The sequence below is a fragment of the Petaurus breviceps genome, unplaced genomic scaffold, assembly GCF_028583685.1.
Source record: "Petaurus breviceps papuanus isolate PSGF00001 unplaced genomic scaffold, PetGlider_PUasm1.0 77, whole genome shotgun sequence".
Taxonomy (NCBI): Eukaryota; Metazoa; Chordata; class Mammalia; order Diprotodontia; family Petauridae; genus Petaurus; species Petaurus breviceps.
The window spans coordinates 21,698,748-21,725,554 of NW_027186492.1; the positions used below are offsets into that span (position 1 = coordinate 21,698,748).

At 37.9% G+C, this 26,807-nt stretch overlaps 1 protein-coding gene across 6 annotated transcripts in view; it reads left to right on the forward strand.

Moving 5' to 3' along the window:
- Nucleotides 1-26,807, forward strand: part of STXBP6 (syntaxin binding protein 6) — a 357,548-nt gene that overhangs the window by 97,191 nt on the left and 233,550 nt on the right. For all 6 annotated transcript variants that reach the window (XM_069106021.1, XM_069106019.1, XM_069106020.1 and 3 more), the window contains one exon: nucleotides 20,363-20,551. In XM_069106021.1, the coding sequence (XP_068962122.1) occupies nucleotides 20,398-20,551 (154 nt within the window). In that variant the 5' untranslated portion in view covers nucleotides 20,363-20,397. The remainder of the gene's footprint in view (nucleotides 1-20,362; nucleotides 20,552-26,807) is intronic.

A 26,807-nucleotide genomic window follows, 5' to 3' on the forward strand; every position in this document is an offset into this window, starting at 1 on the left:
TAGGTCATCAACAAATATCAAAAAACCTTATATAATTTTAGATTTTTTTTTCTCCTTTGGTGTTTGAAAACTCCTGAGAGTTACAATATATTTTTAGAACTTACCTTATTTTCAATTCTTATGATTCCTAGGTTTTGCTAGATTGAATGAAGGGGAGAGATGGAAGGTACTTTTAAAGGGAGGTGATGACTCCTGGAAGCCAAAGTCCTGGAGGAAGCAGGAGGGAAAGAATCCAGGAGCCTAGTTAGAGGGATTAGCCTTAATGAGAAATAGAAAAACCTATTTCTATTCATGGTGCCAACATTCTTTGTGCTCAGGATGGGAACTAGAAGCTTGATGGTTATATTCAATTCTTCCCTTTCCTTACCTCATACATGGGTCAATTTCCCTCTCCCTCTCTATTCAATGTAAAGTTAGTCATCAAAGACTCCATAGTTTCCTACAAAATATATATTGTAGCTTAATCACAAGCCTATAGTCCTTTCTTCTGGGGAGGCTAAGGCTAGTGCAGCACTAGAGTTTACAAGTTCTGTGTTCAAATCCCAATTTGGTCAAGTCACTTAAATACTCTGGCTCTTAGTTGTTGTTGTTGTTTTTATCTTTAGAATAAGGGAGTTGGATGACCTGGTCTATTAGTCCTGTGGTTTTATAATTCTGAATTTCATGGTGTAATGATTTTAACATGTCTTGGGCAACCCCTAAATCTTCCTTGTTATAAAATGTTCTGTCTTCTTTTATATGGCTGTTTTCAAATATCATTCTTTCATCTGTTTAAATATTTGTGTGTATGCGTGTGTGTTTGGTTTGTCTACAAGTATTTGTTAAGTGACTACTATTAATGAGGCATATGTTTTCAGATATGATCATTGAGTTTATTTATTCACCAATTAATTAATTAATTTGTTTGCTTGCTTACTTCCTTGCCTGCCTGTACTTATTTGTTCCATTAGAATATAGGCATCTTGAAAGGGCGTGGGGCTGTTTCATTTTTGAATTTGTATCTGTAGTGTCAGCACATAGAAAGCACTAAATATTTGTTGGTTGATTGCCTGACAAAGGAAAGGTCCCCCAAACTGTTATTAGACTGGGAGGAGGAGAGAACACATCTGAGGGAGTCAGTTAGGCTTGTGAGTAAATGTTAGTTTTTTGTTGGTTTGTGGGCAGGCTAAAGGATGCTGTGGCTCTCTGTGTTGTTGTGACTCATTAAATTCTTTGCTACTATGATGGAATCAGCTTACTGGTTTGGGGATTTGGTTTTCTGGTGTCTGAATAAATGTTTTGCTTTGTCTTATATATGGAGAGTCTGCTATATTTTGAAATTGAGCACCATGCATGTATATTTATAGTGATCATGGGCATTGTGAATGTTGCATTGGTGCTACACTCTTAGCCAGGAATGATGGAGAAGGGGATGCAGATTATGGAATGTTTCAAGAGAAGGCAACTCAGATGGACCTTAATATAAGGGAAGGAGTTCTACAAGAAAAAAATGGGGAGGGAAATACATTCCAGGAATAGGGGATAGTGGGAGCAAAGGCATGGTACTTGGAATGGGCAGTAGTAGAATGAGAATAAGCAGTAATTCTAGATGAAAATTGGTATGTAAAAGGGAGCAGCATGTGATAAAGCTTGAAAGTGAAATTGTAGTCAGATATGGAAAGGGGGTCTTGAATGCCAAAGTCTTGAGTTTATGTTTCATTTTTTGGGAAATCTGGAGCTACTGTAAACTTGTTTGTGTCTTTTTTTTTAAGTTGAAGAATAATGACGTAATTTGAACAATGTGTTAGAAAGGATACACAGGCAGTCATGTAAAGGTTTATAAAGATAAAAATGAGGAGAAATGCTGTCTCTAAATATAGGTCTCTGCTTTATTTCTTTGTTTTGTCAAATGTCTAAATTTGTTGATGCTGGTGAAATTTCCTGCTAGGAGGACTTGATTTTTCAGACTCACCATGATTGGAAGTTAATTTAATTTCTCTGGTCAGTGGTGAGCTACTTATCACTATATTTTTGCCTGTAGGAAATGTCTCATTTGATTCCTACTCTAACACTGTTGTGCATTCGTTCTATGTGGTACAAATTCCCTGGTCATCCTGCCTCCATCCCCTAATGTTTCACTAGAAACTGAAAATGACCCACTACAATTGTCTCCTTGCTCAGCAATCATATACCTTAGGCTGCAGTTAACATATGGACCTTTTGTCTCCTGAATGCCTTTGAAGGGTTGGACCCTTCCTACCCCTGCCCAGATGGCCTGGATGAAGGGATGCTTGTGTATGCCTGCCTTTCAACTGATCTAATCAGTCAACAAGCATTTATTTATTACTTTTTATGTGGCACACTAGGCAGGAGAGGAAAATGCATGCCCTATGGTGTCAAGGAAATTTTTGTAGACACTTCTTTAGATTGTTTTTCTTCTTGTGGTAAATTTTTCGGGGCATGAAGATGTGGACTCTAATCTAGTGGGACTGGCCTTGCTGTTCCACAGACAAACCACTCCATCTCTCTACTCTGTTATGTTCTCTGGCTGTCCCTCATTCCTATAATGCTCTCTCTCCTCATCTCCGCTTACTGCCAGCTTCCTTTAAGTCCAAACTAAAATCCCATTTTCTACAAGAAGCCTTTCCAACCCCTCTTAATTCTAAGATTTTCCCTCTTTTAATTATTTCCTATTTATCCTGTATGTAGTTTGTATCTATTTGTTCACTTCTCTCACCCATTAGATTGGGAGCTCCTTGAGGGCAGCGCCTACCTTTTGTCTCTTTTTGTATTTCTAGTGCTTAGTACAGTGCCTGGCACATAGTAGGCCATAACAACATAAATGTTCATTGATTGATTGTTTGGACTGAATCATTTTGGGTGGTATGACAGCCAGGAGGTAGCCAGAGGCATAAATCAAAAAAGAATTTCCCCTATCATTGCCTCAGAAATAACATCCTTTACACATTTTCCTATCCCTCCTAATGGGAGCAAGGAATGTTCAGGAGTAGGGGTTTTTTTTTTGTTTGTTTTTGCTTTTTGCAGGGGGAAAGGCTGGGTTATTGAGGTTAAGTGACTTGCCCAAGGTCACATTGTTAGTGCTAAGTGTCTGAGGCCATATTTGAACTCAGGTCTCTGACTCCAGGCTTGGTGCTCTATTCACTGCACCACCTAGCCACCCCTTCAGGAATGTTTTTGTCTCCTAGTATTTTTGAACTGGAGAATTTCTAAATATTTTTTTAAAACATTTTTTTTTCTTTCACCCTTAATCCCACTTCTTGAGTGGGATTGTGTTTTGAATGGCAATACAAAGAATTTGGAGGAACTTTGAACTTCAGGTTCTAAGTGATGAGCCTGATCACATTTGCTGTTACATTATTTTCAGTGTGTTTTGTAAAAAAAAAAAAAATGTCCACACCATGCTGCTGGCTTTTCCTTCATACACTGCACAGCTGGCTAGGTCAGGAGTTGTCTTCTGGAATGGGCTGATGGAAAGGGACTGACATTGATTGACTAGGATCTGACAGGATTGGACATTAATCGGAATTCTTATGTGGACCACAAGACTGACCTGGATTTGTAGGCTGGAGAGGGGGCACTCTGGGCCTGCTACACCATGGATGTCTATTCATCCCTTTTGTGTTTGCATTTACACTGATTGGCAGCTGGATCTTAAACTCAGGCCTGGTTTTCAAGGCATTCCCTTGTTTTGCTTCTGACCTGCATTGGGTAGCTTCTGCGACAGTCTCAAGGTGAACCTGTAGAAAGAGACTCTTCAGCTACCCAGCAAGATGCTGTGCAGCTGTGGGTAGAAATCAGGATAATTCAGGCATTTCTGAGAGCATTTTTAATAGAGCTCTGATTACAGATTGCAGGCACCTGGTGGTGTTTTGTACTGGGGCTGAAGGGTACAGTTCCAAAGACAAGAACTAGTCTTGACAGATCACTATTTTCAGACCCTGTTGTTTGCCACAGCCTGGAATAGGTACAGAAAACCCCTGATGCTAGAATGCAGCTGATCCCAGGGGACAAAAAGAAGTTAGCATTTGTTTGGAGGAAACTTAGCCAGTGCCAGCATCTTAATTCCTAGATCAATTGCCAACCACATGTGGGTTTGCAATTTTATGACAACTTGTATAGTGAGCATTTTTTTTTTAAATAGATGGAACAGGGCACTCAAACTGCTATGAGGGGTGTTATTGTTAATTTGAATTCGCCACTGCATCCCAGCTTGAATTGGACCAGAAATACTATGCTATCCCTGAACCATCCTAGGCTATTCTGTTTAGAAAAATTCTCATTCTCTATTACTAGGATCTAAAGCTATATAATTACAAGGAAATAAAGAGACAATATCCAAGTAGACTTTCCTGAGCTTCAGATCTTCAATCTTCATGCTAGGGGAATTTCAGACTTCCTCATACCTACTGACACCTCCCCTTCCAGTCTAACACAGAAAAACAAATAAACAAAAAACAACAACTCTACCTGTCCATCATCTACAAACACAAATATTGTTCTGGGTCAGTTTGACCATCACGATCTCTTTCCTCAGAATTCCTTAGGCACTTACTTCTAGCATTCATATGATAGTTACCAAATTTTTCTTTGAAAGAGGCTGAATTTCGGAGGTCTCATCTCAGCTCTACCAATAAGAGACACTGTGACTGGATAAATGTTGTAAATTCTCTAAGCCTCTTGAAGAGGGGGTTGGACTAAGTGATCTCTAGTGTCTTCTAGTTCTAGTAGATCCATGATTATTAATAATTATAACATATCTTGTTTCCCAAACCAATGTGTAAAACCCTTGAAAGCAGGCTCTTATATTTATAGCTAGAAAGAATCATAAAGGTAATTTAGTCCAGTAACCATATTTTACTGATGGAGCAATTGATGCCATGAGAACTGACTTGGCAGTTAGAAGAGTCTAGGCAGCACAGTGAAGAGAGTACTGGAGTCAGGAAGATTGAGTTCAAATCTATTACTAGCAGTATGACCTGAACAAGTCACTTAACCTCTTCTGACTCAGTTTCCTCAACTGAGGGTCATAATAGCTCCTACTTCCCAAGGTTGTACTAAGGATCAAATGAGATATTATTTGTGAGGCACTTAGCACAGTGCCTAGCACATGGGAAGTGTTTAATATTTGTTTCCTTCTCCTTGACCAAGGTCACAAAATAGTAAAGTGTCAGATCTAAGTCAGTATTGGGCAGCTAAATGACACAGTGGATAGAACACTGGACTTGGAATCAGAAAGATTCATCTTCTTGAGTTCAAATCCAACTTTAGACACTTACTAGCTGTGTGACCCTGGGCAAGTCACTTAGCCCTGTTTGCCTCAGTTTCCTTATCGGAAAAATGGGCTAGAGAAGGAAGTAGCAAACCACTCCAATATCTTTGCCACGAAAACTCCAAATGGGGTTACAGAGAGTCAGACACCACTGAAATGACTGAACAAGAAGTCAATACTGTAATATGGCAGCCAAAAAAGTGACTGTAATCTTTGACTGAAGTAAAAGAGTTATAGCTTTTAAAAATAAGGAAGTGTATCACACTCTGCCCTGATCATGGCACATCTAGCATATTTTGTTTAGCCTTGGATTCCATGGTGCTAGAAGGACATTGAGAAGCTGGAGAACATACAAAGAATGACTACTCGCTTGCTGAGGGATCTTAAATGCCTGGCATATAAGGAATCAAGTGTGGAATATGAAGATGCTTAACCTGGAGAAGAGAAAACTCAGAAGAGGAGATATATATGTCTTCAAGTATTTGAAGGAGCATCATATGAAACAGATATTTGACTTTTTTGTATTAGACTCCAGAGAGAATGTAGAAAAGTGCTTTGCGGCAACCATCCAAAAGTTTTCCAGGAGCAAACTACAAACCGGTAGTAACAGGAGGTAACATGGCAAACAGCTGTTGTTCAACCTGGTGGGCACTGTCCTATTTGGGCATAAGGCTGATTTGTCAACACTGAAACACTAAACTTTCCAAACAGTTCCACCTAGAGTAGTAATGCAGTAGTCTCTGACCAAGTGAGAATAGCTGATCATCTTTCCTAATTAAACGGCACAATGGGCATACCTAGAGATAAACAAGCATTGCCAGAATTAGTGATTTTTAACAGCAGATTTATTCACTGCCTTATTAACATCGCTACTGAGGACACAGGGCTGACCGTTGACAAAACTGTGACATGGTTTTTCCTACTACTCCCCCTTCTTACTTTTTATATCCTCTTAACATCTCTGTATCTCATTACTGGTGCAGCTCTTTGTTCTTACCTCCCTTACTGTCAGTTGGCTATCAATTAGTTTGATACATACTGGGGTCTCTGTTGTTCGTCAGTCATTTCAGTTGTGTCCAACTTTTCGTGACCCCAATTTGGGGTTTTCTTTGCAAAGATACTGGAGTGATTTCTCTTTCCAGCTCATTTTACAGATGAGGAAACTGAAGCAAAGAGGATTAAGTGAATTGCCCAGGATCACACAACTACAAAGTGTCTGAGGTCAGATTTTAACTCAGGGTTTCCTGAATCCAGGCCCAGTCCTCTATCTACTGTGCCACCTAGCTACATCTCTACTAACTATGGCCATGGTCAAGTCACCTCCCTAGTCAGATCCTCATTTTCCCTATCTCTAATAGGGAGGGGTCCAAGGGATTAGCCTAGCTATGTGACCTTGAAGAAGCCACTTATTTATTCTCTCCGTGGTATGGTTGTTTCATTGCTAAAATGTCTGGGCTGTACTAGATGATCTAATCCTTTTATCTCCTCCTACATTTCACATTGCAACTTTCCCCCAGGGCCCAAGCCACTTAACCCTCTACTTGCTTCCTTTCTTCTTTGCAGATGAGCTTGCCTCCTACTTTATAGTAAAATTACTCACCAGAGATCTATCTGGTCTCAGGAATTTGACTACTGCCCCTTGTGATATTCAGAGTCCTGTAGTCTGAAGGCTCAGTATCTCTGGGTACTTGTGTCACAGAGAACTTGGTTTCCAAGTGTGTCAGTAATATCTTTAATAAAATCTTTAACTTTCCTAAAGTCACTTTAACTTAAAGTCTTAGTAAAGTCTTTCAGTAATGACTAAAATGAACATTTGTCCAGCATGTTGAAGAAGGCATTATTGTTTAGTTGTGGATTCCAGTGGTTTCTTCAAGTCTTTTCCAAGTCTGAGATTGTGTGATATATTTTTAATCTTTACCAATCTTATCCTTCATATGCCTTCCACAAAAGACTCTCCCCCCACCCCCACCCCACCACCCCTCCACTCTTCTTTGGAGACAGGTTTGAGTGACTTGCCCAGGGTCACCATAGCTAGTAAGTGTCTGAGGCTGGATTTGAACTCAGGTTGTCCTGAACTTAAGAGCCAGTGCTCTATCCACTATGCCACCTACCTTCTCCTCTCCCTTTTTCTTCTAAGCCAAATAACACTTTCATCTTTGTTCTTTATGTTATTCTTTCCTACTTCCTCTAATATCTTAAAAAAAGAGAGGGGGGAAGAGGGAACCCCCAAAACTTTTCCTTTGTTCTGCCATGCCCTCGAGCACCTATCTCCACCACATCCTATCTTTATACAAATTTACATGCCTTAGTTTCCTCAGCTGAGGAAATTAGTGAGTTGTATTCCATGGCCTCAACATGGACAATAACATGATAACTTTCCATTTATCTAACTTTCTAGATTCTAATTTAGTCTGAACCAAAGTGTTAGCGTGTTTCTCTTTTCAAGGAAATTTATAGTAGAATATGAATTTGTCTGTAAGATATTTTTCTAATAATGAAGTCTGGAAGATCAAAAAGGCCTAAATCTCAAAGAAAGGAATCTTTAATGATGGAACTCTAAGGCAGTGGTACAACTTTGGAAGATATTTTGTATTAGGGAACTTTCTCAGGGTCACTCTTGCTACAAGCATGATATCAGAATGACTCCTCTGGAGATAATTCCCAATTGGTTTGAATTTTTTTGGATGGGGGGAAAGGCAAGGCAATTGGGGTTAAGTGACTTGCCCAAGGTCACATAGCTAGTAAGTGTCAAGTTTCTGAGGGTGGATTTTAACTTAGGTACCCCTAACTCTAGGGTGGGTACTGTATTCACTGAGCCACATAGCTGCCTCACTTTGAAAATTTTTTTAGCAATATATTTTTTTTGTTTTTTTTTTTTTGGAGGGGGGGGCAGGGCAATTGGGGTTAAGTGACTTGCCCAAGGTCATACAGCTAGTGTTGTGTCTGAGGCCGGAATTGAACTCAGGTCCTCCTGACTCCAGGGCCAGTGTTCTACTCACTGCACCACCTAGCTGCCCTTTTTTAAAGCAGTCTTATAAGCTATATTGAATTTTAGCCATTGCAAAAACTGTGACATAAGAGAGTCTCTTTCTCTTACCTTTCAAATTGTTATCCCAAAAGGGGCACTGAACCATGTCAGGACTCTTCTTTAACAGAGGTAATGTTTTGAATGTGAAGGATTTAGTGTTCATAATATAGCAGCAATGACAGCAGAGTATGAATACATATAAGAAGAATATCCAAATTGGTAGGACCTCAAACCAAAAACATCAGTTCAATTTGTATTAAAATTGAAGAATGTTTCCAGTTGGTTTTCTTAGGGATGAAGTATGGCATAATGTGGGGAAAATAAGCTGAACCAAACCAACCAAACAATAACAACAAAAATAAAATAAAATAAAACACACTGAACCCCAAATCAGAAGACTTCAGACTTTAATTGTAGCTCTGATACTTTCTGATTGTATAACCTGGGAGAAGTAGTTTCACTTTTCTACACCTCACTTTCCTCCTGTGTAATACAAAGGGGCTGCCTAAGGTGTCTTGGCTCTAGCTTCCATATTCTCTGATTTGCTTCAGGAATTTTAGAAAACATACTGGTTTGCTTCTGGCTTAAATTATCGTTACATATTTTTTAAATGTAAATTTTGTCTTATTTTTTATCAATTAGCAAAAATCGATTTTCTCTCCCTACCAGTCTGCCCTCCCCCATTGAAAAAGAAAGAAAAAACAAACTAGTTTAGTAAATATTTGTAGTCAGGAAAAACAACCTGTCTCTTTTTATGTCCAAAAACCTGATTTCTCATTATCTCGCCTGAGTCCATCACCTTTCTGTCAGGAGAATGGATATTTGCTTTATGTTTAAAAAACTGTTTCAACTCTAGGCACAGCTAAAAATAAATAAATTAAGAAAGAGAGAAAGGAAGGAAAAGATGTAAGGCTCACTGTTTGTTCCAGTTTTTCTTTTTTTTCTTTTTAAACTTGTTTAGTTCACATCAAGTCCCTGCTCTAAATAGAACCAATCCAATCAAGAATATTTATCTGAGATATCCTTTGACAGACTTTTTTTGCTGTATGGGTTCTCGTCTAACTATATACTCATGTTTGCCTACTCTCCTTTTGGCATTGAGGATGTTCTCTATTGTAATCTCCTCTTAATAGGAAAATCATTGAATTGCTGCCCTGGTTTATGCCTTTGTTTTAGATTTGAATTTGAAATGATTTTTCTTTTCTTTTTTTAAGCAATTGGGGTTAAGTAACTTGCTCAAGGTTACATGGCCAGTTATTTCTGGGTGTGGTGCTAAGTATCAGAGTCAGGATTGGATCCCAGGTCTCCCTACTCTGGGGCTGTTGTTCTTACTTGCTGAGCCACCTGGCTGCCCCTAAGCAATTGGGGTTAAGTAACTTGCTCAAGGTTATACGCCCAGGTGTTTCTAGGTGGGTGCTAAGTGTCTGAGCCCTGGTTTCGATCCCCAGGTCATCCCGAATCTGGGGCCGGTGTTCTTACCTGCTGTGCTACCTGGCCGCCTCTGAAATGATTTTTCTACTCAAGTAGCCATCTCTTTCATCAAAGAATATATCACTTACTACCATCTCTTGTGTTACATTTAAATGATTATTTATTCTCTTGTTACTTGAATGAAGCCTTTGGCTCTGTTACATAATTGTTTGTATAGATTTATCCTTGTGCCTTTTTAAATAATAAGCTCCCTGAGGGCAGGGATTTGGTTTTGTTAACTTGTTACTAATTAGCTGTTGGTGGCTGCAATGCCCTGAGTGTTCATTCAAGGTTGTAAGATGCCAACAAATTTAGCTACTTTACAAGTAAGATTTTTACCGCCTTTGTTCATTTTAATGAAGCTTGACTGTCCAATAGACACATTCTTACTTGCTCTTCCCTCAGGCCTAAAGCTTTCTCTGGCACTTGGGATTCTGTATTTGTGAGCCCAGGACTGGTTTATAGGACACAGTAGAATGGGAAGAGCATATACTTTTAGTGCTTTTTCTCTATGTGATGAGCTTCAGCATTCTTATAGTCCAAATTAATGCTAGTTTTCCAGTTCTGTCTTTCTCTTTTTGAAGGATCCAATGCAGTCTCCTTTGTTTTAACTTTATTAAACTTAGTATATCTTAAGCTGATTGACAGAAAGAGAAATAAAATTTGCAACAGGAAAGTGTAACAGAGGGATGTGAACATAAGTGTTTATCCTTTGATTTAAAATGTACAGGGGACAGACATCCATGCTGGATGTATCAACAGGGAAGATAGGGGACTAAAATAGCATACACTTGTAAGTGAAGTAGAATGGAAGTTACTGTCCCACCCCACCCTCCTTTTTATTAGTTTATTTTTTAGCAATAGTTAATGTTATCAAGAAGAAAGTTCATCTTTTCCAGAGTCAGTAGCATGATAGATAGAAAAATACAACAAAGCCAGTAGCCTCTCAGGGTGCTTCCTCCATACCTTGGAAGCTGGTTCTATTTCCTTCATCCTGTTAAAGGAGAAATATTTCCTTTCAGAGTTCATGTGGCAGGTTGCTGCCAAATAAGCATATTTACCACAGTGCAGAAATTACGGAGGTAAAAACCTACTTTTTATTATTATACTCAGGCATAGGTTCAAGGCCTCAGAGTAAACCTGAACAATTATGAAGATTATGACAAGGTTTCTTGTAGGAAAAATTAAAACACAGTGTCAGTGAAATAATTCATTTACATATTGCAATCTTGTACATTCCTCTTAGAACATAAAAGTTAAAGAGAAGATAGATCCATAATCCTATCCATCCTTCAATGTCATAAAAGTTGAACATATTTAGCCAAATAGAGTCATAATCTCATACATGCCCTAAAGAAACAAACTTCATTGAACAAACTCTGTAGGTAAACTAAGTAACATTAGAATAAAGTACATTTATAGGATTCACAAATAGATTGAGGAGGGAGAGGGGGATTTACATGTTGCCAACGAGTCTGGGACAGTTGAGATTGTCCCTCCAGGTTCATATCTAAGGAATGCTTAAGGATTTTTTTGTATCCTATGAGACAGGTTTTAGTCAGGTGAGGTTAATATTGACCAAAAGAAGCCAGAGGAATAAAAGGAAATAAAAAAAAATTCCATAATATTAGCAATACTATGGTGACCCATTGTTACATGGGAAATGTCCAAAGACCCAACCACATCAGCCTCAATCTCTTTTCTAAAGTTATCTTTCCAAGTCAGCTCATGTCTCTTTCAGTGCCTTCTGGTCAGTCTGTTTGCTGGTAATACTAGCCTGGGAATCTTAGACTCCTATGATTTTTAAGCTTGAAATCATGTTTAGACATTATAAGTAATGTAAAATGAGAAAATTGAGGCTCACAAAAGATAAATAGCTTATTCAGAGTCATACAGCTAGTTGATAGAACTAGGACTAAAACTTAATCAGTTTTTTTTTCCCACTCTACTATTAGCTTGCTTCTAGAGGAAGATGGGCATATAGCCAGAAACAATGATTGTTTATGAAAATGTGTATTGTATATGTGTATTTGTGTGTATATATACATGTGTTTGTGTGTATGTATTATTACGAGGTAATTTAAATAAATAAATAAAGTTAATTAAATAATTGAATTAATAAAAATTACAAGGTAATTTTTTGAGGAGCAGTATAACTGAACAGTTGATTTATTGGATATCCACTATGAGTGAATACTATTCTAGGCACTAGAGGAGATAAAAAGAAGATTGCAAAAGAGTCCCTGTTCTTACAAAATTAATAATCTAGTAGACTGAGTTGTAGTAAAGTTTGGTCTAACTGATGTGGGTATTTCTTTCTGTGATGCAGATTAGGATTCATCTACCTTACACTTTTGTACCCTGTTTATATTATCCCACATATTCTCCACAGAGAATGTGTTCAGGTGGTGAAGTTCTTCTGGGTGATTTTGTTTCATGGGCACTGGTTTAACATATCCTTTATTCCACATTCTAGCAACATGCCTCAATTACTTCCTTCTCTGGTTACTTGCTCTGTGTAGAAAAAGCAAAACAAAGATCTTTTTAGGTTATTCTGAATAATACATTCATATTTTCATGTACTGCTTGTCATGATTTTCTGTTTTCTTATTTAGTTTTTTTTGTTGTTGTTATTTTGTTTTGTTTTAGCAGCTAAGTGACATAATGGATAGATCTTTAGGAACACCTGAGTTTGAATCCTGCATCGTACACTAACTTAGGTTACCCTGGGCACTTAACTCTGTGCCTCAGTTTCTTCCTTGGTAAAATGGGAATAATAATAGCATCAGCTTCACACAATTGTTGTGAGGATCAAATTATTTAACATGTTAAGCACTCTGTAAACCTTAAAGTGCTATGTAACTACTAGCTAGTAATAATAATAATTAATAATGATATTCTCTGAAGGTTGTCGTAAAACAAATTAGTCCCTCACAATAACAGTCTTGATAGTTGTGATATCTATATATCCCTAAATATGCATCACTATTCAAATATCTTTTCTTGTCTTCACAGTATGTTGAGTTTAACTTCTTGATTATGGCAAAAAGTAATGATTGAATTTGAAATAATTCAGAAAATAGAAATCATGTAGAGATAAAGTTACAATTTCAAGTTTTGTAACTCATCACTAGCATATCCCCCACCCCCACCCCAAATCAAAGCAAAATAAAACCTAGTCTATTGCATTGGTATCTGACTTTTTCTGTCGAACTATGTACATATTCTTTCTGGTAAAAGACACATAAAAAGTCATAGTGACAACTTTGTTTAAGGGCTAAGTACTATGCCTATGTAGTCTGTTATTATGCATGTGTGCCCAGTATGGGTAATTGAGCTTGGGTACCACCCCAAAGTGTGGCTTCTACTCTTGTAGGTTCCAAGGTATCCTGTGGTACCTATTCCTCAAAATGATTGCCCTCGTATGAGCACAGGCTGGTCAAAGTAAACCAACAGTTAATTAACTCAAAAGAAGGTATTTACTGAAGATGGCAGAGTAAAAACACTTCCTCCCACAAACCTGGAGTGTACTCTCCTCCCAATACATTGTTCATGGAAAGAATGGGCAGTAATTTAGAGTACGGCGGTAATGAAAAATAGATGTAGGGAATACATATGAACAAAGCAGCTCCAAACTCTGGAACTACAGGTTCCAGGACCTGGAGGTTCTTTCTCTCTTGTGTAATCCTCACGAAGCTCCCCTTTGTGTGCAGTGACTGTAGTGTATCTCATTCAGCTGAACTTTCAAGGTCCATTCCTGTTTGTGACTTGACTCTCAACTGTCACTTGACTCTCTTGAGTTCATAGCTTGCTTTTCTTCTGCCAGGGTTCTTACTCTTCCAAACTGTTTTCATCCTTGGGTGACTGGTTTTCTGTATTCATATCTATCTGAATTATGTGTTTTAAAATCCCTCATCTGTATTTTTTCTCTTGAAAAACAGATTTTTTGGGGAAAGGGGAAATGAGGATTCAGGGTTAAATGACTTGCCCAGGGTCACATAGCTAGTAAGTGTCTAGTGTCTGAGTCTGTTGAATAGACATAATATGAATTGTTTAATGGCTGGTAGAGTGGATAGGGAAGAAATCGCTACCATCTTCTCATAGGCATCTCAGAAACAACACACTTCCTGAACCTGCATTCCCTGGCCTGTTTCTTTCAGGGCAGCTACAGTCCCTACAACCTCCAGCTTCAGGCTCAGTTGTATTTATTGGCTGCAGTACTGCTACATTGTTTTAATTTTTTTAATTATTTATTTTTAGTTTTCAACATTAAATTCTACAAGCTTCTGAGTTTTAAATTTTCTCCCCCTCATTCCCCTTACCTCTCCCCAAGAGGGTGTGCAGTCTGATATAGGCTCTACATATACATTTGTATTTAACATATTTTCTCATTAGTCATATTGTAAAGAAGAATTATAACCAATGGACTGAACCACAAGAAAGGAAAAACAAAACAAAAAAGAAAGAGAGCAAATAGTATGCTTCAATCTGTATTTAGATTCCATAATTCTTTCTCTGGATGTAGATAGCATTTTTCATCATGAGCCTTTTGGAGTTGTTTTAGAACCTTGCATTGCTGAGAAGAGCTAAGTCTATCAAAGTTAATCTGCACACAGTGTGACTCTAATTGTGTACGGTGTTCTTCTGGTTCTATTCCCCTCACTCAACATCGGTTCATAGAAGTCTTTCCAGGTTTTTCTGACTGCTACATTCTTTTAGGAAGAGCTGGGGACTCTTACCCTAGGACAGCAAATGCCTTTCCATTCCTTTAGGGTTTCAGCTTTAATGCTTGTCACATCCCAATTAGGAAAGGGGGAACAGCTAATCTTTTCCTTGTGACAAGTCTTTCTAATATAGGGCTGGAGCAACTTGGTGGGAGATGTCACTCTAACTTATGGTGACTGTCTTATATGTTTCCCAAATCTTCATTTCTATAGGTGCTAGGCTATAACTAGGCAATGGTTCTTTGCTGAATAATCACTGAATAGCTTGGAGTACAGGATTCCCCAGTTTTAAAAAAAAAATTCCAAGTCTATCTTGTTATTCCATGTAAATGAGTGGATAGGGGTGGGGAGTGGGGAAGATGATGTCCTGGAAGCAAGTTCATTGTCTGTGCTGGCTGCTGAACTGATTACCTGTTCATTTTAGTACTCAAAGCCCCATATCTTTAACAAGATACAAACAAACCTTTTCAAAATTTCATATCTGTTGTGAAGGGAAAAATGATCTAATGAAATTTAAAAAGGGCTCACCCTTCAAAAGAGGCAAATACAAACTGAATGGGGGGAACCCTTATATCTCATTTTCTCTGTTACTTGTTCCTTCATCTCATTTTCTCTGTTACTTGTTCCTTAATCTGGTAAGTTGACTGATCCCCATTTTCTCTCTTTTTTTTTCTTTTTGGAGGGCAATTGGGGCTAAGTGACTCGCCCAGGGTCACACAGCTAGTTTTTTGTGTTAAGTGTTTGAGGCCGCATTTGAACTCAGGTCCTTCTAACTCCAGGGCTGGTGCTTTATTCACTGAACACCTAGCTGCCCTGACCAATCCCTATTCTCAAGGAACTTAACCTTCTAACAGAAAGTTTAACTGATTCAACATAAAGAAAGTTTGCTTTAGTAAACTTTCCAAAAGGATGGTGATTTTATTTTATCATTGGTCTTTTAAAGGAGACACTAGAATATTTACATTGATTTTCATTGCACTGAGAATTTATGTGGCTTTATAGCCACTCATACACACACGTGCACACTCTGTATGCTAGGTACCTTATATACTCCATGTTCTAGGTACTTTAGGAACAATCCCAGGACTTAGATCTCCCAATTGATAGATGGGGTATGATCTGCTTTGGTAGGGGGAATTCCCAACACTGAAGAATCATAGATCCTTCCGATGTGACCAGATACTTTCAGAGAAGTTTTTTAACTTCCATAGATGCAAAAAGGGTAGAAAATCTCAAGCTTCTTCCTTGTCCAGAGGATCAGTAGCACCTTTATACAATGTAGAGAGACTGCTAGGAAATTAAGCTCCAACTTTGAGTGATTCCTGAACCTTGAGCAATTACATTATAGTCATTTTGTTTCTGTCAAGCAAGATTCTGCCATCAGGTTAACAAAGGCAGCAAGCTGACTTCACTTAGCAGACATAGTGAAAATTGATACTTTATAAATTGGATGGAACAGCATAATAGCCATGCCTTCTGACAGAAGGAGCACAACATGCAAAGACTCCTTTAGGTCGATTGTAAGTGATACAGACTGGAGTTGACTAACACAGTACTGGATACTGGAATCATGTTGCTTTCCTATGCTCCTGCTTCCAATTGTTGGTTCCTACCTGTTAAACACATAGGTAGAGGAGTGGGGGGTCTGGTAGAGACTGATGAGTTGGGTCGAAAAAGGCTTTGGAGTCCTAGGTGAGAAATAATCAGGTTTTGGTACATTATGTTAGATTGTGTAGTTCTTAAGAGTTCAGTTGTGTGGTTTGACTTAGATTGTGTTAGGTATGGCTTGCTGCAGTCATCCTCCAATATATATTCTCCCAAGTTTGTTGGGAGACTTTATATTTTAGTTTATCTTTCCTATTTCCTGTGTGATACTCAGTGATCAAAGTCCAGGATCACTTTTTGCTCATTTCTTGAAAGAGCACTTGAATCTGCAGATTCTTATTCTCCAACCCCCTTTAATTTGGCAGACTTTAGCATGTAAAGTTTTCTAATCCTATGATAATGATTTCACAAAAATGTGTCCTGAGATGGAAAGGCAGGATATAGGGCAAAGTTATGGCACCAGGGATTCTTTAATTAGGTTCGGTATGCTCTTGTCCACTTTCTTCTTTTTTAAAATTATTTAATTATTTTTTATTGCTCAATGGATAGATTGAAGCTCTCTATCTTTCTTAGGGTTCATGGAAGTGTGGTGAGGTGCCTTGAGCTAGGGAGGTGCAAATGTGATGATGATGGTGATTATTGCTGTCATTATTATTATTTACAGTCTTCCAGCTATATCTTCTATGCTTAAGAAAGTACTTAAATGACTTCTGGGGGAGAAAAATATTTAGTGGCTCCTATGAAATAATGGATTGCTATTTGAATTCTTCTAATCATATTGCTCTGGTTTCTTTCTGATGGCAGCACGAAGTCTTTGTTGACAGTGATGTAATTCACTTAGCATTTTGTTGTGCACCTCTATTTCAAAGGCATTTAACATGTAATAGTGTGTGTTATAGCTATCTCTATGTCTGGTCCCTCTGCTCAACTGTAGGCTTCATGAGGGCAGAGAGCACAACTTTTTACACTTGTGTCCACCTCCATCAGTGCAGAATGCTCTGTGTAAGGGTATATATTTGATCTATAAAATAGGGACTTTTTTTTGCTTTTTTTTTTTTTGGAGGGCAATTGGGGTTAAGTGACTTGCCCAGGATCACATGGCTAGTTTTGTGTTAAGTGTCTGAGGTCAGATTTCAACTCAGGTCCTCATGACTCCAGGGCCAGTGCTCTATTTACTGCACCACCTGGCCACCCCTTGTATTTACTTTTAAGGAAAAAGTGTGTGTGGGGGGATACTTTTCTTTTCCCCCCTGCTGGACTTGAACAGAGAAGGCCCCATCTCAGATTAAATGATTTATTTTTCATCCTTTACTTGTGCTACCCAATTTATCTCCATCCAGTTTATTTTTACTTTGTTCAAGGTCAATCTGAATTCTAACCTGATCATTCAAGACTTTCCTCATGATTTAGTGACAATAGTAAATAGCCAATAACTAACATTATATATATATATATATGTAATTATGTTATTACAATTTTATATAATTTATATTATGTATATAAAGATATATCTCTAAGGTTTACAAAGCACTTAACATATTATATCATTTTATTCTCACCACCACCCTGGGAGTTGGGGATAATAATAACACTTCCCTCCCAGTGTTGTTGTGAAGATAAAATGAGGTAATATTTGTGTAACACCTTGGAAATCTTAAAGCACTTTGTTAATCCTGGCTATTATATTATTATTTTTATTCAAGTTCCTGTTAGAGATATATAGGATCACCTAAACCAACCCCCCCCCCTTTTTTTTTCTCATAAATGAGGAAGCTAAGGCCCAGGGAAGGGAGATGACTTTATCCAACATCATCCAGTTAGTAAGTGACAGCTTGCACAGAAAATAGAAGAGTCTAGAAGAAAAAGGCTAGATTTCTTAATGTGTAAGCATTGAAAAATAGGGTATTTGGAGATAGATTAAAGTAATAAAATATTTAGCCTAATCAAGGGAAGACTAAGACATTGAGTTCATGGGGTCTTTCAACCTCAGTAATAGTTCAGTTAAGTGCCTGCTGTGCTCTGGGCTTGCCCATTTAGTAAGAAAATAACATGACTCCTATCCTGAAGAAGCAGTTCAATCATTTTCAGTCATATCCAAGTCTCTGTGATTTGGAGGTTTTTTTGGCAAAGATTCTGAAGTATTTTGCCATTTCCTTCTCCAGCTCATTTTACAAATGAGGAAACTGAGGCAAACAGGATTAAGGCTCACAGCTAGTAAGTGTCTGAGGCCAGATTTAAACTCAGAAAGATGAGTCTTCTTGACTCCAGCCTTGGCACTCTACTGTGCCACCTAGCAGACCTGAAGAAGTCTAATTTTAGAAGTATGCATCCACAGAGAAATACAGTATAATACAGTTTATAGTATGATAGGGGAAAAGGTGAAATACTCTATCTTCTGTGAAGTTTTGAGAAGGCATGGAATACTTTTTTTTTTTTAATTTCTTGATACATTTTGTTTGTTTACAAGAGTCACTTAAGATCAGGGCCTTATAGGTTTAGAAAGAGAAGGGACCTCATAGATTGTCTTGTCTAACTCTTGTTTTTTTGTTTTGTTTTGTTTTTGCTTTTTGGAGGGCAATTGGGATTGACTTGCCCAACGTCACATGGCTAGTTTTTGTGTTAAGTGTCTGAGGTCACATTTGAACCCAGATCCTCATGACTCCAGGGCCAATGTTCTATTTACTGCGCCACCTAGCTGCCCCTCTTTTGTTTTATAGACATGGGAACTGAGATCCTGAGAGAATGTGACTATTACAGTTTAACAAATAGTGGCAAGTATTGGGATTTGAACCTAGTTCCTATGACTTTAAATCTAGGACTATTTCCATGGTAACACACTGACTCCCCTTCAAGCACCCAAATAAATTCCTTTATAATGTATATTCTCCAGACTCTGAATTTATCAAAGGGCAATAAGGTAATACTATGGAGAAAGGTATCGGACTTGGAGTAGAGAAGGCTTGAGTTCAAGTCCTATCCCAGATGTTTACTAGTTGTCTGACTTTGGTCAAAGAGTCACTTAATTTCTTTTAGTCTCAGTTTTCTCAATCTATAAAAAGTACCTACTTGCCAGGATTTTTGTCAAGACCAAATGAGATAGCATATGTAAAGTACTTTGCAAATGGTTAAAGCTCTCTCTAAATGTTAGCTATTTACCAGTTGTTAACAGAAAAGAGGGATGTATCTTTTAACTTTGACAATGTAATAATAATGTTTACTTTTATTTGACCAGAATCTTGGTTCAGAGAAACAGTTTCAGCTGCTGTGCTGAAGGAAAGATAGCATGTGGAAAATGGCAACTCTTCATTATAGGTAGAACAGAGTGAAAGACTTAAATTGCAATTAAAGCGGGTGTAGAGGATTTTCAAGGAGCTCTGTGACTTTAAGGATTCTTGGGCAATGAAATAGGCAGGCTCTCAGTTGGGGCTTTTGGAACCTTGATCATGTAGGGTAAGGGAAAGGAAAGACATTAACTAGCATGAAGAATGCTGAACTTGGCATTGGATCTGCATTTGAATATTGGCTCTGTCACTTACTGCCTTTGTGACCTTGGGTTAACATCTTTGGGTTTAAGTTTTCTTCAGAATGAAGATGTTGTACTGTCTTCTAAAGTCTTTTAAAGCTCCAGATCTATGATTCTATTGTGTTAGATTTAGGAGTGATCAGAAGGGATATACTAACAAACTACAGAGTACTTTGGAGTAGTTGATTTCTCCCAAGAAAGACATTAGGACAGATGTGCTTAATTGTTTATGGTCATAATTAAGTTGAGGACCATGCTTTTTAATGAAGACACTGTGTTATAAAGTGATGGTTAACCTAGAAATTGAAACTTACTTCATAAGAAAAACAACTTGCTACCTATTTTACTTTTTTATAGTAATATTATATTCTTGGTACAATATAGAACTATAGTAGTTGGTACGAGATAGTACTGGGGCACCTAAGTGGCATAGTGGATAGAGCACTGGGCTTGGCATCAGGAAGACTCATCTTCTTGAGTTCAAATCTAGTATCAGACACTAGTTGTGTGACTCTGGACAAGTCACTTAACCCTGTTTGCCTTAGTTTCCTCATCTGTAAAATGAATTGGAGAAGGAAGGAAATAGCAAAGCACTCCAGCATCTTTGCCAAGAAAAATCCAAATGAGATCACAAAGAGTCAGATATGACCAAACAATACCACCATATAGTATATTCTATAGTTTCTTATAGGATATTCTTATAGTAACGTTAACTCTATTCCTCCTTGTGGTTTTTGATTTAGAGAAATTACTGAGTGTCCCCTATCTTTGATCTACAATGAGTGCCAAATCCGCAATCAGCAAAGAAATTTTTGCACCTCTTGATGAGCGGATGCTGGGAGCTGTCCAGGTCAAGCGGAGGACGAAGAAAAAGATTCCTTTCCTAGCAACTGGGGGTCAAGGCGAATATCTAACCTACATTTGCCTGTCAGGTAAGGAGAAAAAAAAATGATCTTAATTGAAACAACTTTATGCTTAAAAATTTATTTTCAATTATGCCAAGCCTAATTGTCCAGTCTGTATATAATTCATGTCTTTTGTCCCCCCAATTTCCTGCTCCTATACTTTTGTTTGACTTTGCTTCTATAATGGTAATGAGAAGAGGTGATATTTTACTTACGAAATTTGGCTAAGGGTTTTTAAGTGAGTTTGAGGATTAATGAGTCCATGTATTACTTTTTGTTCAGTACTGCAGATAATGAAGATTTTACTAGCCTTTTTTTCACTTATTTTATAATTATTTCTTGTTATCTGGATGGATTGTTCTTTGCTAGTGGCATAAGATGCAGCAACTTTCATTTGTATAATTAGTGCAGATAAGCAGTGATAGGTGATGTCACAAGATGAATTCTGGTACCTTTTGGAATTTGAGAATGTCAACAAGACTCCCAGCTCATTGCTTTGACAGCAGGTGACTTGTCAGGTAGATACATCTCTTTTATTAAGCTCCCTTAGAGTGCTGTTTTCTTTTTCTGAAGAGGCATTGCTGCAGGATTTATTCTGGCATCATAACTCAGATTTTTCTCATAAAAATTAGAATGGGACTTCCCATAGGATTATAGGAATTTCCAATCTGATCCCCTGGGCATATGGGAACATCACATTTGAGATTGTTTCTTTGGACAAGTCAAGAGATAAATTGAGTTATACCTTTAAAAAATAATCCTTTACTAATTCTTTTTTATTATTCTATGTGAATGATTTCTTTCCCTTTTCTCTTTTGAAATTTTCTCTGATTTTTTTTCTTCTTTTTGGTCAGTATGTTAGAAATGAAAATTTAACTGGAATATATCTGAGGGAGGTGGTGATTTTTTTCTAGAAGGAAACATTATTGCACACATATGACTGTATTTAGTCTGAAAAAGCATTTTAAGCTTGGCCTGACTCAGGCCAGTCTGGTAATTTGTTTGAGATTGGAACAAAATGAGGCACAGGTAAAATATTTAAGGTAAGATAAAGAGGTTTTCTTGGCCATAGCAGAGAAAGTATTCTCATCAAGGTTACAGCACTAATTCAGGTGGGCCCTTCTTTCTTCTTCCTACGTTGGCCAGCCAGTCAGAAGCCTAAGGGAGGAGCTGCTGACTCCTTATCCTTGGGTACTAGGAAGCTGCATCAGTGACTCAAACCTTAGTCCCCTGAGCCAGTTAGATCTGAAGCATGGTGTCGTTAAAGTAGCCTGGCCTACTACATAGCAGATACTGTTCCTGCCACAAAAAAGAATATAGGGTGTAGAGGTCAATAGAAACTTAGAGATCCTCAAATTTAACCCACCCTCTCTTTAGAGAGGAGGAAACTGAGGCCCCAAAGGATAAAGTGACCAAGTGTTTTATTTTGGTAACAGAGGAATAGCAGAAGTAGAGGATAGGTGTCAGTGGATAGAGCTCTGGGCCTGGAGTAATTAAGACCTGAATTCAAATCCAGCCTTAGACACTTACTAGCTGTGTGACCTTGGCCAAGTCACTTATAGAAATGGAAATTGAAAACCACTCCAAATTATCAGACTGGCCTGAATCAGGCCAAGCTTAAAACATTGTTTCAGTTTCAATACAGTTATACTGGTGAAATCATGTTTCCTTCTAGGAAAAATCACCTCCTCCCTGAGATACATCCCAACTAAATTTTCATGTCTAACATATTGACCAAAAGGAAGAAATAAATCAGATAAAAGTTCAAAAGAGAAAAAAGGAAAGAAATCATTCACAGAGAATAATAAAAAAATATAAAAGATTATTTTTTTAAAGATATAGCTCAATTTATCTCTTGACCTGTCCAAAGCAACAGTTTCAAATGTGCTGTTTACATATGCCCAGGGAATCAGATTGGAAATTCCTATAATCCTATGGAAAGTCCCATTCTAATTTTTATCAGAAAAATCTTTGCCAAGAAAACCCCATGGACAGGATGGTCTGCTGGGTCATGGGGAGCTGGACACAACTGAACAACCAACAAGAACAAGAGATAAAAGTGCATGAGCAACTTTGTGCTCTGTTATCAGTTAGACTAGGTAACTTTTGAGATTGCTTCCAGTTTTTAGATTCTGTGTTTCTGTCACTTGCCCAAGGCCACACAGGTAGTAAGTTTCAGAGTCATTATTTGAAATGAGGTCATCTTATTCTAAATCAAGTGTTCTTTCTGCTGTACTGCACTTCCTTAGAAACATAGCCCCCTGCTAGAGCAATTTTTTTTAATGAATGTTTAAGCTTTTGTTTTAGAAAATAAAAATGAGATAGACTGCTGATTGATGTCAGACAGTATATACCTTCTTTTCAAATAATGGATAATAACATTCACTTATTTGTATAATGCTTTGCAATTTCAAAGCACATATGTGTACATTCTTATTTAAGGTTTGTAGGGTACCATCCCCATCCTATAGATGAGGAATCAGAATACCCTGGAGATTGACTTATGACGTCTGATATAATGTTGTGTGATTAATGGACATTTGAGTACCAATAAGGTAAAAGCTGTAGAAGCAGCTTGGTGTAGTGGCTAGAGATCTGGCCTTGGAATTGAGAAAATCTGTGTTCAAGTCTTGCTTGCCTTTGCTTTATGTTGTTGTGGGCAAATCACTTACTTTCTCAGGGCCCCTGACAACTCTGAAACTACATGGTGCTGAGTGGTGTCAGTGGAGGAAATTTATATGTTGTCAATAAGATCATAGGTCTAGTGGCTCTCTCACCAAAGATACCTCTCTACTTCCTCCACCAAAAAAAAAAAGTGGGGTTTAAATGACAAAAGATAGTAGGCATACATCCTAAGGAGCTCATTGAAAAAAAGAGAGTCCCTACATATATCAATATATTGAAAGCAAGACTTTTTGTGTTAGCAAAGAACTGGAAACAAAGTAAATGCCAATTGATCAGGGAATGGTGTAGCAGCAAGCATCCCAGCATCTCCAGGGTAGCTGCCAACACAGGTTCTTAGATCTGCTTTGCTAAAGAAAAGCAACTAAAAATGGGTTAACAAGCTTATTTTAATCAAACAAACATATCATTTACTTTGTTCAGGGGAAAGTCAGCACCCTGAACTTCAGAGTATACAGACAGAAGTTACAAGAAAATAGAAAAACATATCAAGCAGACAGGCCTTCAAACTGTCCAACCATTACATCCATACTAAATCACAGTTACCAGAGAGGGAAGCATCAACATCTGGCTTTTTCAAAGCCGGGGGGTTCTCAATGGCTTCCCAGAGTCTCATCTGGTCAAATCACACAACACTTCTCAAAGTGAGCCCCCAAACAAAGCCTCACATTAGGGATTATATAGCCTTCTCCTGGGTCAGAGAATGTAGCAACCCTCTTGACCCACTGCCCAATCACAAAGTATCTCTTGAAAAACAAGCCTCCCACCACAGGCTCCAGTTGCACTTAAGCCTAGGGGCAGGGAAGATCTTAAAAATTTACATTTCCATTACAAATGGCTAAACAAATGGCAGTATACCACTGGAATAGAATATATTATTGTGCTGTAAGAAATTAAGAATATGAATACAGAGAAGCAGGGAAAGACTTACATGAACTGATGCATATTGATGTAAGTAGAACCAACAAAGCAATATACAAAATGACTACAATGATGTAAATGGAAAGAAAAGTCACCACAACATCATTTCTTAAAATTTTTCAAAATTACAAGAAAGAAATAGGGTCCAAAAAGAAGAAATGTGAGAAGTCATCCTCTCCACACCAGCAGATTTATTTGCAGAGGTGCAGGGATACCTGGGTGTGGCACAATCCATATATTTTCGGTGTTTTTTTTTAATATATAAGATTGGTTTTGCTGATATTTTTTCTTGTCTTTTAAATTTTTTTTCCTAAATAAATTCTACATCTTACGGAATGGCTTTCTGAGGACAAATGAGGAGAGATGTAGTATAAACAGAAGAAGTCAATTTAAAACACTTTAAAAATAGACTACACTATACCTTTATCAGAATAGTATCATAAGACATTATTGCTAATGAGAACAGAGGCTTGAAAATATTTGTATTTTCTTTAGAGGTTCTTTGTGTTGATGATGAAAGCATTTCATTAAGTTGAAAAACAATTTGATTTATTGCTGAGTTGAGTCTGAGACTGTGGAATTTTTCCAAGACTGACCCTTGGACATAAAAAGATTCTTATGTCTGGTCATTTTGCTCATATCCTACTTTGTAGGTATTTTTTTTCCCTGAGGAAACAGAGGTAAGGAAAAGGTGACCTTCTGGCCCAAAAGCTAACACTTCTTCACTAGGTATACGTAACTGAACAGTTTTGCTTGGATTTTGGCTATTCATTATTGCCTGCCTATTTCTATCTTGTCCTGTGCAGGAGTGATAGGGAGATTTTGACAACCTAATCTCTGTGAGATAGCATAACCATTTTCTCTGCAATTGAGGATAATGCCCTGGGAAGAGGAAATGCTAGGTTATAGCAGAGCTGAGTATCTTTTACAAATATCCATCAGCTTCAAGCTTCAAGTCTGAATCTCTGAGCAGTGCTTTTCCACTGCCTTCTGATTAAGGAAAATCCTTTGTTCTCACCAGCTCTTGCCACTTGACTGTTTTAAGTTGTATAAGGATAGATTGTTGAAATAGATCTGACATTTAGGCAGATAGCATAATTGAAGGGGAGGAGGGGGAGCTGGGTGAGACTGACACCCAAGTCTTTCCAATTCTGATTTATTTTTTAATTGAGAGGGAAGAATAAGGAAGCATCATTCACAGTTTGCATTATTTTCACACTTTGAGTTCAACCAAGGAACTGGTAGCAGTTTTTGGAGCCCACCTGCTGCTTGAAGACATGTCAGTCTCATCTTTGATGATGTTTGCCAAAGCCAAAATTCCAGAAGGGAAGATAGCAGTAGAGTAGCTTTATTTTAAGAATGGGGGAGAATTGTGTGTTCTTTTATTCTTGTTGTGTAGGTTTCCCCCCCCCCCCCCTTTTCTTTTTAAGCACAAATTTCCCTTGACTATGTCCACCTTACCAAACTCAAATCTTTGAATCAGACTGATGTTCTTCTTTTTGGAATTACCAAAGCAGCTGCCAAATAAAAGTTTGGTCTGAAATGAGACTGTTCCTTTCAGCATCCTCTAGCCAGTTTTGGGTGTGATGGTGAAGGTGACCATCCTATTCCTGATGGGGTTGATTGAGAACCATCATTTATTTTGAACCCATGGGAAATTATAGGATTTAGAGCTAGAAGAGACCTTATAGGTGGCCTCATTGTAACTTGTCCAAGGTCACAGAGATAGTAATATAATTAGTATTCAGGCCTTCTTCAAATTCACTGAGATTTTTTGTTTTTATTTTTGGGACTTTTCAAAACTGACTTCAGGGTAACATTCTGAAAAGATTTTTGGCTATTTCTGCTGAGAGAATACAAAGTTAAGTGCAGTATTAAATTACATACACATTATATATTCCAAACATTTTAATAGACTTTTTTCTTCACATAAGTGTGTTATTTTGAGTTTTTATTTAAGTAGTGCTTCATTTCTCTGTGTTTCTTGACCCTTTACCATAGAATTCCTATCCTAGGGGTCTGTTATGACTCTGATGGCTATTAAATGTTGAAATGAGTTGCCTAGGGAAGCCATGCAATGTCTTTGAAGATAGGAAGGGAATTGGGAACTCTGTGTGTGTGGGTGTGTGGGTGTGTTGGTGTGTAATGTGAGGCAGTTTGGTCCTTTTTAGAATATAGTTTGTTATATAGTTTGGGATGAGAGGCTGAAGGTTCCCCACTCCTGGTTTGGGGGAAAGATGATGAATTCTGTTTTGGACAGACATATTGGGTTTAAGATGTCTACTAAACATCCACCTGGAGATGTCTAAAAGACAGTTGGAAAAGCAAGATTGAAGATCATCAGAGGTAGGGGTAGGTTGGTAGACCTAAGAATCATCAACATAGAGATGGTAATTTAATCTTTGGGAGCTAATGAGATCATGAATTTAAGAATTATAGAGAGAGAAGAGACAAGGTCCAGGACTGACCTTTAAGGGACACCTCCTTTTTTTTTTTTTGCTTTTTGGAGTGGGGAAGGCAGGGCAATTGGGGTTAAGTGACTTGCCCAAGGTCACACGGCTAGTAAGTGTTAAGTGTCTGAGGCCAAATTTGAACTCAGGTCCTCCTGCTCCAGGGCTGGTGCTCTATTCACTGCGCCACCTACCGTGTTTCCCCGATAATAAGACCTATCCCGAAAATA